The sequence below is a fragment of the Pseudophryne corroboree genome, chromosome 2, assembly GCF_028390025.1.
Source record: "Pseudophryne corroboree isolate aPseCor3 chromosome 2, aPseCor3.hap2, whole genome shotgun sequence".
NCBI classification, from domain to species: Eukaryota; Metazoa; Chordata; class Amphibia; order Anura; family Myobatrachidae; genus Pseudophryne; species Pseudophryne corroboree.
In genome coordinates, this window is record NC_086445.1 from 426,851,044 (window position 1) to 426,868,984 (window position 17,941).

Below are 17,941 nucleotides of genomic sequence, written 5' to 3' on the forward strand. Positions count from 1 at the left end.
TTATCTGCCCTTGCTCCGCCTCCACGTAACCCTCCTCATCAAACATGTCGACACAGCCGTACCGACACACCGCACACACACAGGGAATGCTCTGACTGAGGACAGGACCCCACAAAGTCCTTTGGGGAGACAGAGAGAGAGTATGCCAGCACACACCACAGCGCTATATAACACAGGGATTTACACTATAATGAGTGATTTTTCCCAATAGCTGCTTAATATAAATTATTTGCGCATAAATTTATGTGCCCCCCCCCCCCCTCTCGTTTTTACCCTTCTTGTATCAGGAATACTGCAGGGGAGAGCCTGGGGAGCTGCTTCCAGCGGAACTGTGAAGGAAAAATGGCGCTGGTGTGCTGAGGAAGAAGGCCCCGCCCCCTCAGCGGCGGGCTTCTCCCTGCAGTTTCTGACTGAAAAATGGCGGGTGTTTTACACATATACAGTCACAGACTGTATTAAGTGCATTTTTATGCCAAAAGGTATTTTATTGCTGCCCAGGGCGCCCCCCCCCCCCCAGCGCCCTGCACCCTACAGTGACCGGAGTGAGTGGTGTGCAGTGGGAGCAATGGCGCACAGCTGCAGTGCTGTGCGCTACCTTAATGAAGACCGGAGTCTTCTGCCGCCGATTTCATCTCCTTCTCTTCTGCCTTCTGGCTCTGCAAGGGGGACGGCGGCGCGGCTCCGGGAACGGACGATCGAGGTCAGGCCCTGTGTTCGAACCCTCTGGAGCTAATGGTGTCCAGTAGCCTAAGAAGCACAAGCTAGCTGCAAGCAGGTAGGTTTGCTTCTCTCCCCTCAGTCCCTCGTAGCAGTGAGTCTGTTGCCAGCAGATCTCACTGAAAACAAAAAACCTAACAAATACTTTCTTTCTAGCAAGCTCAGGAGAGCTCACTAGGAGCACCCAGCTCTGGCCGGGCACAGATTCTAACTGAGGTCTGGAGGAGGGGCATAGAGGGAGGAGCCAGTGCACACCAGATAGTACAAAATCTTTCTTTTAGAGTGCCCAGTCTCCTGCGGAGCCCGTCTATTCCCCATGGTCCTTACGGAGTTCCCAGCATCCACTAGGACGTCAGAGAAACACAGCGCACACACCGTGAAATAATAAGTTTATTTACACATACATGCACACTTACACAGTCACACATACTTGCTTAGTGACCCACGGAGCCAATCGGTCCCCTTGTCAAATAGAATCCCTTGGGGTACCTGTAAAAAAAAAAAAAAAAACTAAATACTCACCTATAACCCACTGAAGATCGGTCCTCTTCTTTCCATGTAGGCATCCACAGTGTTAAAAAAAATGTAAAAAACAAAAAGCCCGATCCACGCCACTAAAGGGGTTCCATGTTTACACATGGAACCCCTTTCCCCGAATGCCAGGACCCTCGTGACTCCTGTCACTAGGGGACCCGGCAGCCAATCAGGGAGTGCCACATCATAGCGCTCTCCTGATTGGCTGTGCGCTCCTGGCCTGTCAATCAGGATCGTAAAAAATGGCAGAAGTGGGAAAATGGCAGTGCGCGGCTAATCGCGAGGTTAATTGAGGTCACCCACAAGATCTGTGCATGCTTCTTCAAAAATCGTCAGTCTAAACCTGGTCTATTATTCTGGCGATTTTTGGTAAGGTTTGGTGTGCAAATGAAAAAATCGCATCCTATTACATTTGCGATTTTCATTGTTTTCAAAGGGAAAACATCTGGATGTGATTTTTCAACTGCGATTTTTGGTATATGTTCAAAACTTGCGATTTTTAACAAAATAGCAAGCTATTACATTTGGGATTTTCGGTAAACGTGCAAATTTGCGGTAAAAATCGCACGTTTTCAGAAATCGCACCCTATTACATTTAGCCTCTAGTGTGGCATCATTAATGGTTTATTAACAGATAAGCTCCTTTATTATCTTTGGTATGAGAAAAGTTTACATATTATTATTATTATTATTATTATTACTATTATTATTATTATTATATCTATATATAGGGTAATTACATTTTTTAATAATTACCTTATGTATTACTATAATTGCTTTTCTTTAAATTGTGAATTTTCATAGCTTTAGATGTGCTGCATATGTATTTCTTCATAGTGATATATGTATGTAACTTATGGGATTTCTCACTTTATATACTCAAACATTAATTTATTGCTTTCCACATACTCATACCGGGGACTGTGAAAGTCTATTTAGAAACAGCATACTGTACCTGGATAAGCGCAAGGTTTCTGAAGAACCTTTCAAAGCTGGATATGCGGATGGGGTTTTAGAGGTAGGTGATGAAATAGGACTTATTTGAAACGTTGCATCATTACAAGAATTTGAACCAATAATATTATTTTGTGTGGACTGTCTTCCTGAGTCAGATCTTAGGACATCCGTCAAGATAACTTTGGGTTCCCTGTTATTTAAATATAACAGATACATACAATAAACAATTTCCGCTAAATACTATTTTTATTCAACATGAAATGCACGGTGCTGCGTTAGCATGCAAGCTTAATGTCTACAAAATATTTCTAATGAAAAAAAAGATAAACACAGCTATTTAATATAAAAAAAAAGCATCTAGTACATAAAACATTGATAATAAATAAATAGGATGACATTTATTTTCAGTCGGAAAAACCTTCAGAATACGCTGAAGAATGAGGCTTTCAAGATGCAAGCAAGCCAAATTAGTATGAACAGCAAAGAGCAGAGACCTAAACTACTATCTTACCATGTGTATTTAAATGTATTACAGTCTCTGGATGTGAGCCATCGGGTTAGAGGAATACACTGTACAACCCTACCTGTGCCTGGAGAGCAGAGAAATCACTTTATACTGGAAGACCGATATTTGGTGCAGCGATCTAACAGTTTCGCTCCTCCACAAGGAGAAGGGAGGAGCTAGGAAAATGCTTCCTGTGGGGGGGGGGGGGGGGGGGAGGGACAGTGTTCTTTCGGCAGTTGGTTGCCATGTGCGGCGAGACTGGCCAACTGAGTCTTGGCCGCACTGTGCTTTATATCGTAAAATGATATGTCCGTAAAAAATCTCTGGGATCAGGGGTAATTAACAGTCCATCACTAATCATAATCTAATCACTAATCATAGACTGGCTATCTGGGACTCTCCATGGGTACAGACGGTCATGTAAATTAAGCAGTGGTGAGCCCCTTGGCAATTGCTTTTTGTGTTTATTCTGTGCTTAGAGATACCATAATAAAGTCATTTGCTGCGGTATCTAAATGTCTATGTTAAAGTGATTTATGAACCCACAGTGGCTTTCATGCACATTTGAAGACTTGAGATCATATTATGTGACACAGCATTCACTTCAAAGGGAAAGGTGTGTAATATTTATCTAACGAGTGAGCTTGGTGATGCTAACAGCTATATAAAGTCTTCGCAATCCACATAACTATTTTTATTTATATATTATTTTAGCCCAAACTCAGTGAACCTTTTTTTCTTTCTTAAAAACCTTGCACAAGGGCATAGTAATGTTGAGCCAGAGCTTTCCCCAAACTGCTGCCACAAGGTTAGAAGCAAACAGTTCCCTTCAAAGTCGTTGTGGGCCTGATTTTGATTTGGAAGTAAAGCAAGAAAAAAAAAACTAACTGTGCACCTGGGCAAAACCATGCTGCAATGCAGGTGGAGCAGATGTAACATGTGCAGAGAAATTTTGATTTGGGTGGGGTGTGTCTAACTTGCAGTGTGAAAATAAAGCTATTAAACATTTGTGGGCTACATGTAAAAGCACCCACTATTTACCCTGCACAGAAAAAATATAAATGTATTTGCTCTTCTTGCATTGCAACATGGTTTGTTGCAAATAAATTACTTACTATTTTAGCTTTACTTCCAAATCAAAATCAGGCCCTGTATGCTGTAATATCAATTCTAACCTACACAAACTAAGAAACCAAGACAAAACTGTGAAAAAAAAGCACAGAACGAGCTCCACTGCCTCCTCTGCTTTCCCGGCTCCAGTGCTTCATATACCCCACCTGCACCCGACCAGCTGACCTCAGACCGTAACTACCGCATCCTCCTTTCTGGCGGCAACTACAAGTGAGACTGCCCAGCGGCACAGGCTCCGAGCCGCTCTCGGACCACCCTGCTACTGCACTCCTGCCCCCACCCTGTAACCAGGTAGCGTCCACTACTACTCCGGGGGGCTGTGACTGGTTGCTTGTCCCGCTGACATGCACCAGGGACCAGCTGCCTTCCTGATCTCCTCTACACTGCGCTGTGTCACTGGACTTCCTCTTGCCTGCATCCTCCTGCCCTGCTGCTGCCTGCTCTGGCTGACGCTCTTGGTGCTACACCCTCAATGCTCCTGCTCCGGAGCTCAAAGAAGAGAGCCCCTGTTATCACTACACCTAAAATCCAGACTGCATCTAAATCTGCTCCGCCTGACGCAGCTCCTCAGCATTCCAACTCGGACTCGGAAGAAGACGATCTCACTCCTATCAACCGTAGGGATTTTCATATGCTATTTCAGATATTCAAAGATGTAAAAAAAATCTGTCCAGGCCCTCCATACTATGCAGGCAGATATCTCTGCAATCGTTGTTAGGACAGATCAACTGGAACGCAGAGTTGAAGATGTGGTCACCTCCCAGCAATCCTACAATACCGACCTCACTCAACTGCATCATTCAGATCCAAAACAGCCTAGAAGAGCAAGATAATAGATCCTAACAAAACAATATACGTATTAGGGGCATACCCGAGGACGTCAAGCTCCGGCACCTTGAACTCTGTCTTAAAGGACTGTTCATGCAACTTACCCCTAACACCCCGGAGGACCATCTACTCCTTGATCGTGCCCACCGGGCCCTAAAACCGCGATCCCAGGCTTCGTCTCCACCTCGTGATGTGATTCTTCGCATGCACTAAAACTCTGCTAAGGAGGCTGATATGAAAGAGGCCCGCAAGATATCTTCGGTTACCTTTAAGGACTCTACACTTCAGATTTTTCAAGATCTTTCCCTGCTGACTTTAGCCAAACGAAGAGACCTTAAACCATTCAGTACTGTATTACGCCACCATAACATCAGATACCGCTGGGACAACCCCTTTCGTATTATGCTATGGCATCAGAATCACCTACATGTGGCCCGGTCTCTCACTGAAGCCCGGTCCCTCCTTCCAAAGTTGGGCATTCCTGAAGATATTGCTCTCATCGCCTCCACCTCTCTTTCCCATGGATCTCGTCAAACGATGCCTTCACGCCCAACACCTTCCGAATGGTCTACAGTCCCTAGATCCTCCAGGGCGTCTACTCCTGCCTCCGAAACTTGAACTCTCCTCAAGGTTTCCTTGTTCTTGATGTGTCACGTTGGGGGCCCCCCCACTTGCGGAGATGTGACCCCTTATGTAAGTTTTTTTATTGTTGTTTTGCTGTGTGCTTCTGGACCTGGCCTGGTCCTTCTTTATCCTCTCCTATAGCTACCCACATGGGTGCTTGTGCAGTGGCGCACCACCGGAACTCTTGCATTTTTTTTTTACATCCACCAAACCCAGATTCAGCCATTGGATTGCCAGTTGGTGAAGCTCGATTCCTCAAACTACACAATGCATTTCCGTTTCTCGAAGTCTAAAGTAGGCATACTTGACACCATTCCAGCCGATGTTTGGCATTCTGCATGAAGATTTCTGTGTGGTTGCTCTACCATGGAAACTGAATCTATAGAGCTCCTGACAAACAGTTCTTGTGTCCATGTTAATTACAGAGTAACTGTGGATCTAGGGGGCAATTCCAAGTTGATCGCAGCAGGATTTTTGATAGCAATTGGGCAAAACCATGTGCACTGCAGGGGAGGCAGATATAACATGTGCAGAGAGAGTTAGATTTCGGTGGGTTATTTTGTTTCTGTGCAGGGTAAATACTGGCTGCTTTATTTTTACACTGCAGATTAGATTGCAGATTGAACACACCCCACCCAAATCTAACTCTCTCTGCACATGTTATATCTCCCTCCCCTGCAGTGCACATGGTTTTGCCCAATTGCTAACAAAAATCCTGCTGCGATCAATTTGGAATTACCCCCTTTGTTAGACGTTCAGTGTGGATCTTGGTAGTGAGCATTGCAACTAAGGACAATAATGATTTGTTTGTGCGACGTGCTTCAGCACTCAGCTGAATTTGTGTTGCCTACAATTGCACAGCTGAGCTGTTGCTGCTTCTAGATGTTCCCACTTCACAATACAAGCATTTACAGTTGACTGGGGCAACTATAGCATGGCAGAAATTTGATGTACCAACTTGCTTGAAAGGGGACATCCCTGAGCTTTTTGGTATGACCCACTGCTGAAATGGCCAAAAGGTTATCTGAAATTTGCAAATCCAATAATAAGTGTCCACAACTTTTGGCCATATTGTGTGTGTGCTTCATCTAGGTGAACGTAAGGTTCATGGTTCGGGATTTGGTGCGCTCATAGAAATTAAGTGCATGGATAGATTAATGCCACATTTACCCCCGTGACTCATATTTCATACTGGTCAGTTCTTCACTGCACTATTCCCCACCCACCCTTCTCACAAAAAAAAAAACAAAATGGGATAAAGGCCTTTCACAAAACACTTTGATTTTAACTTAATTATAGACAGAAATTGGAGATCAATGCCAGTTGTTACAAGTGGTACTGGATTTGTGTTGTAACAATCAATTAGTTGTAGCATAAACAACCACACTTTGTAAAAAACAGCTATGTGTAAGAATAAAACTAAATGTTTACATAAGCGAAAAATACTGACTATGAAAAATGCACCATGGTTCTTCGAATTTAAAATTTCCACCTGCCTTACCTTAATAAGTCTAACGGTCTAAAGTATGTCTTACCCAAACAGGAATATAGTTTTTTTGTTGTTTTTTTTGAGGACATCCATTCATTCATGGGAAAGGGATACACGATTATTTACAGAGACTTACATCAGTGGTAAACCCTCAGCTTCTGCTTAGATAATATCTGTCAGTTATATTAAGACTAAAGGAAAAAGGCTGTAATTATGAAAATGCACAGTTACCATATTTTGGAAGTCAAATTTCACTATGCAAAAGTAAACAAAGATGGCTGTGACGCCGAATGGCACTGGCAAAAATAATATTGATGTATTATACAAAATCATTTTATAATTAAGTAAATGGTTGCTGTCTTGCACAATACTTTTTTTTTCTTTCTATCCTTAAGAATGATAACCACAAACTATAAAATATTGGTGATGCCTTGATTTGAGGTTTCCATACGGCCTGGATTCCATTGGTACTTGGTAGCTTGTATTACTTTAGCTTAGGATAAAAAATAAGAATTTACTTACCGATAATTCTATTTCTCATAGTCCGTAGTGGATGCTGGGGACTCCGTAAGGACCATGGGGAATAGACGGGCTCCGCAGGAGACTGGGAACATCTAAAGAAAGCTTTAGGACTATCTGGTGTGCACTGGCTCCTCCCCCCATGACCCTCCTCCAAGCCTCAGTTAGGATACTGTGCCCGGACGAGCGTACACAATAAGGAAGGATTTTGAATCCCGGGTAAGACTCATACCAGCCACACCAATCACACCGTACAACTTGTGATCTGAACCCAGTTAACAGCATGATAACAGAGGAGCCTCTAGAAAAGATGGCTCACTACAGCAATAACCCGATTTTTTTTTTTTTTTTTTGGTAACAATAACTATGTACCAGTATTGCAGACAATCCACACTTGGGATGGGCGCCCAGCATCCACTACGGACTATGAGAAATAGAATTATCGGTAAGTAAATTCTTATTTTCTCTAACGTCCTAAGTGGATGCTGGGGACTCCGTAAGGACCATGGGGATTATACCAAAGCTCCCAAACGGGCGGGAGAGTGCGGATGACTCTGCAGCACCAAATGAGAGAACTCCAGGTCCTCCTCAGCCAGGATATCAATTTTGTAGAATTTTACAAACGTATTTGCTCCTGACCAAGTAGCTGCTCGGCAAAGTTGTAAAGCCGAGACCCCTCGGGCAGCCGCCCAAGATGAGCCCACCTTCCTTGTGGAGTGGGCATTTACAGATTTTTGGCTGTGGCAGGCCTGCCACAGAATGTGCAAGCTGAATTGTACTACAAATCCAACGAGCAATAGTCTGCTTAGAAGCAGGAGCACCCAGCTTGTTGGGTGCATACAGGATAAACAGCGAGTCAGATTTCCTGACTCCAGCCGTCCTGGAAACATATATTTTCAGGGCCCTGACAACGTCTAGCAACTTGGAGTCCTCCAAGTCCCTAGTAGCCGCAGGCACCACAAATAGGTTGGTTCAGGTGAAACGCTGAAACCACCTTAGGGAGAAACTTAGGACGAGTCCTCAATTCCGCCCTGTCCGAATGGAAAATCAGATAAGGGCTTTTTTAGGATAAAGCCGCCAATTCTGACACACGCCTGGCCCAGGCCAGGGCCAACAGCATGACCACTTTCCATGTGAGATATTTTAACTCCACAGATTTAAGTGGTTCAAACCAATGTGACTTTTGGAACCCAAAACTACATTGAGATCCCAAAGTGCCACTGGAGGCACAAAAGGAGGCTGTATATGCAGTACCCCTTTTACAAACGTCTGAACTTCAGGGACTGAAGCTAGTTCTTTTTGGAAGAAAATTGACAGGGCCGAAATTTGAACCTTAATGGACCCTAATTTCAGGCCCATAGACACTCCTGTTTGCAGGAAATGTAGGAATCGACCCAGTTGAATTTCCTCCGTCGGGCCTTACTGGCCTCGCACCACGCAACATATTTTCGCCAATTGCGGTGATAATGTTTTTGCGGTTACATCCTTCCTGGCTTTGATCAGGATAGGGATGACTTCATCCGGAATGCCTTTTTTCCTTCAGGATCCGGCGTTCAACCGCCATGCCGTCAAACGCAGCCGCGGTAAGTCTTGGAACAGACAGTGTCCTTGCTGGAGCAGGTCCCTTCTTAGAGGTAGAGGCCACGGATCCTCCGTGAGCATCTCTTGAAGTTCCGGTTTACAAGTCCTTCTTGGCCAATCCGGAGCCACGAATATAGTGCTTACTCCTCTCCATCTTATCAATCTCAGTACCTTGGGTATGAGAGGCAGAGGAGGGAACACATACCCTGACTGGTACCCCCACGGTGTTACCAGAGCGTCTACAGCCATTGCCTGAGGGTCCCTGGACCTGGCGCAATACCTGTCGAGTTTTTCCCAACGGTTTATAATCATGTGGAAGACTTCTGGGTGAAGTCCCCACTCTCCCGGGTGGAGGTCGTGCTGAGGAAGTCTGCTTCCCAGTTGTCCACTCCCGGAATGAATACTGCCGACAGTGCTATCACATGATTTTCCGCCCAGCGAAGAATCCTTGCAGCTTCTGCCATTGCCCTCCTGCTTCTTGTGCCACCCTGTCTGTTTACGTGGGTGACTGCCGTGATGTTGTCCGACTGGATCAACACCGGCTGACCTTGAAGCAGAGGTCTTGCTAAGCTTAGAGCATTGTAGTCCCTTAGCTTCAGGATATTTATGTGAAGTGATGTCTCCAGGCTTGACCCTAAGCCCTGGATATTCCTTCCCTGTGTGACTGCTCCCCAGCCTCGCAGGCTGGCATCCGTGGTCACCAGGACCCAGTCCTGAATGCCGAATCTGCGGCCCTCTAGAAGATGAGTACTCTGCAACCACCACAGGAGGGACACCCTTGTCCTTGGTGACAGGGTTATCCGCTGATGCATCTGAAGATGCGACCCGGACCATTTGTCCAGCAGGTCCCACTGGAAAGTTCTTGCGTGGAATCTGCCGAATGGGATTGCTTCGTAGGAAGCCACCATTTTACCCAGAACCCTTGTGCATTGATGCACTGAGACTTGGCTCGGTTTTAGGAGGTTCCTGACTAGCTCGGATAACTCCCTGGCTTTCTCCTCCGGGAGAAACACCTTTTTCTGGACTGTGTCCAGGATCATCCCTAGGAACAGAAGACAAGTCGTCGGAACCAGCTGCGATTTTGGAATATTGAGAATCCAATCGTGCTGCCGCAACAATACCTGAGATAGTGCTACACCGACCTCCAACTGTTCCCTGGATCTTACCCTTATCAGGGAATTGTCCAAGTAAGGGATAACTAAAATTCCCTTCCTTCGAAGGAATATCATCATTTCGGCCATTACCTTGGTAAAGACCCGGGGTGCCGTGGACCATCCATACGGCAGCGTCTGAACTGATAGTGACAGTTCTGTACCATAAACCTGAGGTACCCTTGGTGAGAAGGGTAAATTTTGACATGAAGGTAAGCATCCTTGATGTCCCGAGACATCATGTAGTCCCCTTCTTCCAGGTTCGCAATCACTGCTCTGAGTGACTCAATCTTGAATTTGAACCTCTGTATGTAAGTGTTCAAAGATTTTAGATTTAGAATCGGTCTCACCGAGCCGTCCGGCTTCGGTGCCACCACAGTGTGGAATAATACCCCGTTCCCTGTTGCAGGAGGGGTATCTTGATTATCACCTGCTGGGAATACAGCTTGTGAATGGCTTCCAAAACTGTCTCCCTGTCAGAAGGAGACATCGGTAAAGCCGACTTTAGGAAACGGCGAGGGGGAGACGTCTCGAATTCTAATTTGTACCCCTGAGATATCACCTGAAGGATCCAGGGGTCTACTTGCGAGTGAGCCCACTGCGCGCTGAAATTCATTGAGACGGGCCCCCCACCGTGCCCGATTCTGCTTGTAAAGCCCCAGCGTATACTGAGGGCTTGGCAGAGGCGGGAGAGGGTTTCTGTTCCTGGGAACTGGCTGATTTCTGCAGCCTTTTTCCTCTCCCTCTGTCACGGGGCAGAAAAGAGGAACCTTTTGCCCGCTTGTCCACGAAAAGACTGCGCCTGATAATACGGCGTCTTCTCATGTTGAGAGGCGACCTGGGGTACAAACGTGGATTTCCCAGCTGTTGCCGTGGCCACCAGGTCTAAAAGACCGACCCCAAATAACTCCTCCCCTTAATAAAGCAATACTTCCAAATGCCATTTGGAATACGCATCACCTGACCACTGACGTGTCCATAACCCTCTACTGGTAGAAATGGACAACGCACTTACTCTTGATGCCAGTCGGCAAATATTCCGCTGTGCATCACGCATATATAGAAATGCATCTTTCAAATGCTCTATAGGCAAAAATATACTGTCCCTATCTAGGGAATCAATATTTTCAGTCAGGGAATCCGACCACGCCGACCCAGCACTGCACATCCAGGCTGAGGCGATTGCTGGTCGCAGTATAACACCAGTATGTGTGTAAATACATTTTAGGATACCCTCCTGCTTTCTATCAGCAGGATCCTTAAGGGCGGCCATCTCAGGAGAGGTTAGAGCCCTTACAAGCGTGTGAGCGTTTATCCACCCTAGGGGGTGTTTCCCAACGCACCCTAACCTCTGGCGGGAAAGGATATAATGCCAATAACATTTTAGAAATTATCAGTTGTTATCGGGGGAAACCCACGCATCATCACACACCTCATTTAATTTCTCAGATTCAGGAAAACTACAGGTAGTTTTTCCTCACCGAACATAATACCCCTTTTTGGTGGTACTCGTATTATCAGAAATGTGTAAAACATTTTTCATTGCCTCAATCATGTAACGTGTGGCCCTACTGGAAGTCACATTTGTCTCTTCACCGTCGACACTGGAGTCAGTATCCGTGTCGGCGTCTATATCTGCCATCTGAGGTAACGGGCGCTTTATAGCCCCTGACGGCCTATGAGACGTCTGGACAGGCACAAGCTGAGTAGCCGGCTGTCTCATGTCAACCACTGTCTTTTATACAGAGCTGACACTGTCACGTAATTTCTTCCAACAGTTCATCCACTCAGGTGTCGACCCCCTAGGGGGTGACATCACTATTACAGGCAATCTGCTCCGTCTCCACATCATTTTTCTCCTCATACATGTCGACACAAAAGTACCGACATACAGCACACACACAGGGAATGCTCTGATAGAGGACAGGACCCCACTGGGGAGACAGAGGGAGAGTTTGCCAGCACACACCAGAGCGCTATATATATATATACAGGGATAACCTTATATAAGTGTTTTTCCCCTTATAACTGCTGTATAGTTAATACTGCGCCTAATTAGTGCCCCCCTCTCTTTTTTTAACCCTTTCTGTAGTGTAGTGACTGCAGGGGAGAGCCAGGGAGCTTCCCTCCAACGGAGCTGTGAGGGAAAATGGCGCCAGTGTGCTGAGGAGATAAGGCCGCCGATAAGGGGGCGGAGCCTATCTTCCCGTTTTTCTGTATATTCTGGCAGGGGTTAAATGCATCCATATAGCCCAGGAGCTATATGTGATGCATTTTTTGCCATCCAAGGTGTTTTTTTTTTTTTTTTTTGCGTCTCAGGGCGCCCCCCCCAGCGCCCTGCACCCTCAGTGACCGGAGTGTGAAGTGTGCTGAGAGCAATGGCGCACAGCTGCAGTGCTGTGCGCTACCTTGTTGAAGACAGGACGTCTTCTGCCGCCGATTTTCCGGACCTCTTCTGCCTTCTGGCTCTGTAAGGGGGCCGGCGGCGCGGCTCTGGGACCCATCCAAGCTGGGCCTGTGATCGTCCCTCTGGAGCTAATGTCCAGTAGCCTAAGAAGCCCAATCCACTCTGCACGCAGGTGAGTTCGCTTCTTCTCCCCTTAGTCCCTCGATGCAGTGAGCCTGTTGCCAGCAGGTCTCACTGAAAATAAAAAACCTAAACTAAAACTTTCACTAAGAAGCTCAGGAGAGCCCCTAGTGTGCACCCTTCTCGTTCGGGCACAGAGATCTAACTGAGGCTTGGAGGAGGGTCATGGGGGGAGGAGCCAGTGCACACCAGATAGTCCTAAAGCTTTCTTTAGATGTGCCCAGTCTCCTATGGAGCCGCTATTCCCCATGGTCCTTACGGAGTCCCCAGCATCCACTTAGGACGTTAGAGAAAGAGCTATTAATTTTATAAAACAGAAATTTTGGCCAACACATACATGACACAACATCAATGTAAAGCAGCTGGAAATGATTTCTGAATGATAATCTACTGATTTATTGAATCTGTTACATAAAATACTGGGTAACAAGCAGAGAAGATCATACTATAAGCAGACAGATCTAGCCCTCAAGAGATGTCAGTTGGCAAAGTCGAATGTGTTCTGTTTGGCACAACTACTTGAAGATCACACCTATGTATTTATAACAAGCATGTGTTTGGACACAGAAAAATATTTAATTGTGTGCCTCCGCAGAATGCTCTTTGTGGTTTGATTCATATGTCCCCCAACCCACCATATCACTAACCATACCTGTCCACACTGCCCTCTGTGCTCCTTTTCTGACCACTGCTTCACCTCCATCCTGGTAACATTTTCTCATGATCGCCTCCAAGATTTTCCTCAATTTGCCCCTTACCTCTGGTACTCACTCTCACCTAGTCAGACACTAATGGCTCCTTGACTTTCAACCGTTACCAGGTTTCTCATAACTCGTCTCATAGCCTCTACCCCATCAACATGTATCCTCCCCAGTTCAACCTCCAACTGGTCACTTCTTACCTTAGTGTACAAGCTACCTCGTTTTCCCACTAGCACTATGCAGAACACCAGTGCTCTGCTCCCAAGTCTACTCTTCCCCTTCAGTGACTGACACTGTGTGTTCCTCCATATATTGAGTACAGGATCACTGACTCAACCCGCATGCTCCTTCAAGCTACAGGAATTTGCCCTACTCTTGCCCTGTTATTTGTCCTACCCAGTCTGTGCTATAATAGTAATCTTTCACTGTTATGTATTGTACTGATACTCTATTAATTTGCAATATTTTTAGGTTTACCCCATGAGCAGCACTGTAGACATTTTGTGGTGCGGATGATAACAACAACACAAATATATGCAGTTGAATATACTGCGTTACTGCTGGGAAAGGACTTTGTGCTGCCTCCTTTACCTTGCCAAAGCTGGATAATTTATCAGGGGATGATAAAAGTCACATTACTCCACAACCATGCAAAGCTACAATATTTACAGAGGATCCAAAGGTTGCAATGGAGTAGCACGTACTACATGGTTTGCAGCAACAAATTGTTTCAATGTCTACCTGCCATATCCTGGCATTATTTAAGCTTTATGACGTTATACTACTGGTGGGCAAAACCTTTTTTTTTTTTTTTTTTTTTTTTAGCAAAAATACAGCACGTGTGCAGCAAGTAATAAAGATTGTTTCCCTATGGCAAAACAGACGCACATCGCTCAGAACTGAATTGACTCCTTTAGGTGTGAATTGTGCTGATGGTTGCAGCAAAAGTATGACTGCATAATACAGCACAGTACAAGTAGTTCTGGCCAGGAGTATAAGATGACCCATTGGGTGCTGCATTAGATTCTTTAGTCTGATGATGCAAACTGCTGCTGAGTGACAATAAAGTTAATTGGGTTCTAGTGAATTTGTGTCAAATAAATACAGATTTATAATCTCACACGGCATTGATGTTTACATAAAAAAGTCACTCTCTGTGTACCACCAATCAGGTGTATATATATATTTTCTATGCGTTATGGTTACTAGTTGAATCTGCCTCCACTGGGTGATAATATTCGTGGAAGCCTTCTATATGTGCTCGGCCAGCTAGACATTTGGCAGATCTCTCAGCTCAGAAGCAGTTAAAACAGAAATCCGCATTGTTGGTTAATTTTCCTCAATAACACATTTCTGAAATCAAAATGCTCATTTGCACTTAAAAATAAGAATTTACTTACCGATAATTCTATTTCTCGGAGTCCGTAGTGGATGCTGGGGTTCCTGAAAGGACCATGGGGAATAGCGGCTCCGCAGGAGACAGGGCACAAAAAGTAAAGCTTTAGGATCAGGTGGTGTGCACTGGCTCCTCCCCCTATGACCCTCCTCCAAGCCTCAGTTAGGATACTGTGCCCGGACGAGCGTACACAATAAGGAAGGCTTTTGAATCCCGGGTAAGACTCATACCAGCCACACCAATCACACTGTACAACCTGTGATCTGAACCCAGTTAACAGTATGATAACAGCGGAGCCTCTGAAAAGATGGCTCACAACAATAATAACCCGATTTTTGTAACTATGTACAAGTATTGCAGATAATCCGCACTTGGGATGGGCGCCCAGCATCCACTACGGACTCCGAGAAATAGAATTATCGGTAAGTAAATTCTTATTTTCTCTATCGTCCTAGTGGATGCTGGGGTTCCTGAAAGGACCATGGGGATTATACCAAAGCTCCCAAACGGGCGGGAGAGTGCGGATGACTCTGCAGCACCGAATGAGAGAACTCCAGGTCCTCCTTAGCCAGGGTATCAAATTTGTAGGATTTTACAAACGTGTTTGCCCCTGACTAAGTAGCCGCTCGGCAAAGTTGTAAAGCCGAGACCCCTCGGGCAGCCGCCCAAGATGAGCCCACCTTCCTTGTGGAATGGGCATTTACATATTTTGGCTGTGGCAGGCCTGCCACAGAATGTGCAAGCTGAATTGTATTACACATCCAACTAGCAATAGTCTGCTTAGAAGCAAGAGCACCCAGTTTGTTGGGTGCATACAGGATAACAGCAAGTCAGTTTTCCTGACTCCAGCCGTCCTGGAACCTATATTTTCAGGGCCCTGACAACATCTAGCAACTTGGAGTCCTCCAAGTCCTTAGTAGGCGCAAGGCACCACAATAAGCTGGTTCAGGTGAAACACTGACACCACCTTAGGGAGAGAACTGGGGACGAGTCCGCAGCTCTGCCCTGTCCGAATGGACAAACAGATATGGGCTTTTTTGAGAAAAAAACCACCAATTTGACACTCGCCTGGCCCAGGCCAGGGCCAAGAGCATGGTCACTTTTCATGTGAGATGCTTCAAATCCACAGATTTGACTGGTTTTAAACCAATGTGATTTGAGGAATCCCAGAACTACGTTGAGATCCCACAGTGCCACTGGAGGCACAAAAGGGGGTTGTATATGCAATACTCCCTTGACAAACTTCTGGACTTCAGGAACTGAAGCCAATTCTTTCTGGAAGAAAATCGACAGGGCCGAAATTTGAACCTTAATGGACCCCAATTTGAGGCCCATAGACACTCCTGTTTGCAGGAAATGCAGGAATCGACCGAGTTGAAATTTCTTCGTGGGGCCTTCCTGGCCTCACACCACGCAACATATTTTCGCCCCATGTGGTGATAATGTTGTGCGGTCACCTCCTTCCTGGCTTTGACCAGGGTAGGAATGACCTCTTCCGGAATGCCTTTTTCCCTTAGGATCCGGCGTTCCACCGCCATGCCGTCAAACGCAGCTGCGGTAAATCTTGGAACAGACATGGTACTTGCTGAAGCAAGTCCCTTCTTAGCGGCAGAGGCCATAAGTCCTCTGTGAGCATCTCTTGAAGTTCCGGGTACCAAGTCCTTCTTGGCCAATCCGGAGCCATGAGTATAGTTCTTACTCCTCTACGTCTTATAATTCTCAGTACCTTAGGTATGAGAAGCAGAGGAGGGAACACATACACCGACTGGTACACCCACGGTGTTACCAGGACGTCCACAGCTATCGCCTGAGGGTCTCTTGACCTGGCGCAATACCTGTCCCGTTTTTTGTTCAGACGGGACGCCATCATGTCCACCTTTGGTATTTCCCAACGGTTCACAATCATGTGGAAAAACTTCCCGATGAAGTTTCCACTCTCCCGGGTGGAGGTCGTGCCTGCTGAGGAAGTCTGCTTCCCAGTTTCCATTCCCGGAATGAAACACTGCTGACAGTGCTATCACATGATTTTCCGCCCAGCGAAAAGTCCTTGCAGTTTTTGCCATTGCCCTCCTGCTTCTTGTGCCGCCCTGTCTGTTTACGTGGGCGACTGCCGTGATGTTTTTCCCACTGGATCAATACCGGCTGACCTTGAAGCAGAGGTCTTGCTAAGCTTAGAGCATTATAAAATTACCCTTAGCTCCAGTATATTTATGTGTAGAAAAATCTCCAGACTTGATCACACTCCCTGGAAATTTTTTCCTTGTGTGACTGCTCCCCAGCCTCTCGGGCTGGCCTCCGTGGTCACCAGCATCCAATCCTGAATGCCGAATCTGCGGCCCTCTAGAAGATGAGCACTCTGTAACCACCACAGGAGAGACACCCTTGTCCTTGGATATAGGGTTATCCGCTGATGCATCTGAAGATGCGATCCGGACCATTTGTCCAGCAGATCCCACTGAAAAGTTCTTGCGTGAAATCTGCCGAATGGAATTGCTTCGTAGGAAGCCTCTTTTCCTGGTTTTAGGAGGTTCCTGACTAGCTCGGATAACTCCCTGGCTTTCTCTTCCGGGAGAAACACCTTTTTCTGGACTGTGTCCAGAATCATCCCTAGGCACAGCAGACGTGTCGTCGGGAACAGCTGCGATTTTGGAATATTTAGAATCCACCCGTGCTGTTGTAGCAGTATCCGAGATAGTGCTACTCCGACCTCCAACTGTTCCCTGGACTTTGCCCTTATCAGGAGATCGTCCAAGTAAGGGATAAATAAGACGCCTTTTCTTTGAAGAAGAATCATCATTTCGGCCATTACCTTGGTAAAGACCCGGGGTGCCGTGGACAATCCAAACGGCAGCGTCTGAAACTGATAGTGACAGTTCTGTACCACGAACCTGAAGTACCCTTAGTGAGAAGGGCAAATTTGGGACATGGAGGTAAGCATCCCTGATGTCCCGGGACACTATATAGTCCCCTTTTTCCTGGTTCGTTATCACTGCTCTGAGTGACTCCATCTTGATTTGAACCTTTGTAAGTGTTCAAATTTTTTTAGATTTAGAATAGGTCTCACCTAGCCTTCTGGCTTCAGTACCACAATATAGTGTGGAATAATACCCCTTTCCTTGTTGTAGGAGGGGTAATTTGATTATCACCTGCTGGGAATACAGCTTGTGAATTGTTTCCCATACTGCCTCCTTGTCGGAGGGAGACCTTGGTAAAGCAGACTT

The 17,941-nt window shown here is 46.0% G+C and overlaps 1 protein-coding gene across 6 annotated transcripts in view; it reads right to left on the reverse strand.

The window, feature by feature from the left end:
- SENP7 (SUMO specific peptidase 7) overlaps positions 1 to 17,941 on the reverse strand; it is a 183,985-nt gene that overhangs the window by 157,295 nt on the left and 8,749 nt on the right. For 5 of the 6 annotated variants that reach the window (XM_063953579.1, XM_063953581.1, XM_063953583.1 and 2 more), the window contains exon 5: positions 2,207 to 2,398. The exons of the other annotated variant lie outside the window; for it this stretch is intronic. In XM_063953579.1, the coding sequence (XP_063809649.1) occupies positions 2,207 to 2,398 (192 nt within the window). The remainder of the gene's footprint in view (positions 1 to 2,206; positions 2,399 to 17,941) is intronic. 6 annotated transcript variants of the gene reach the window in all.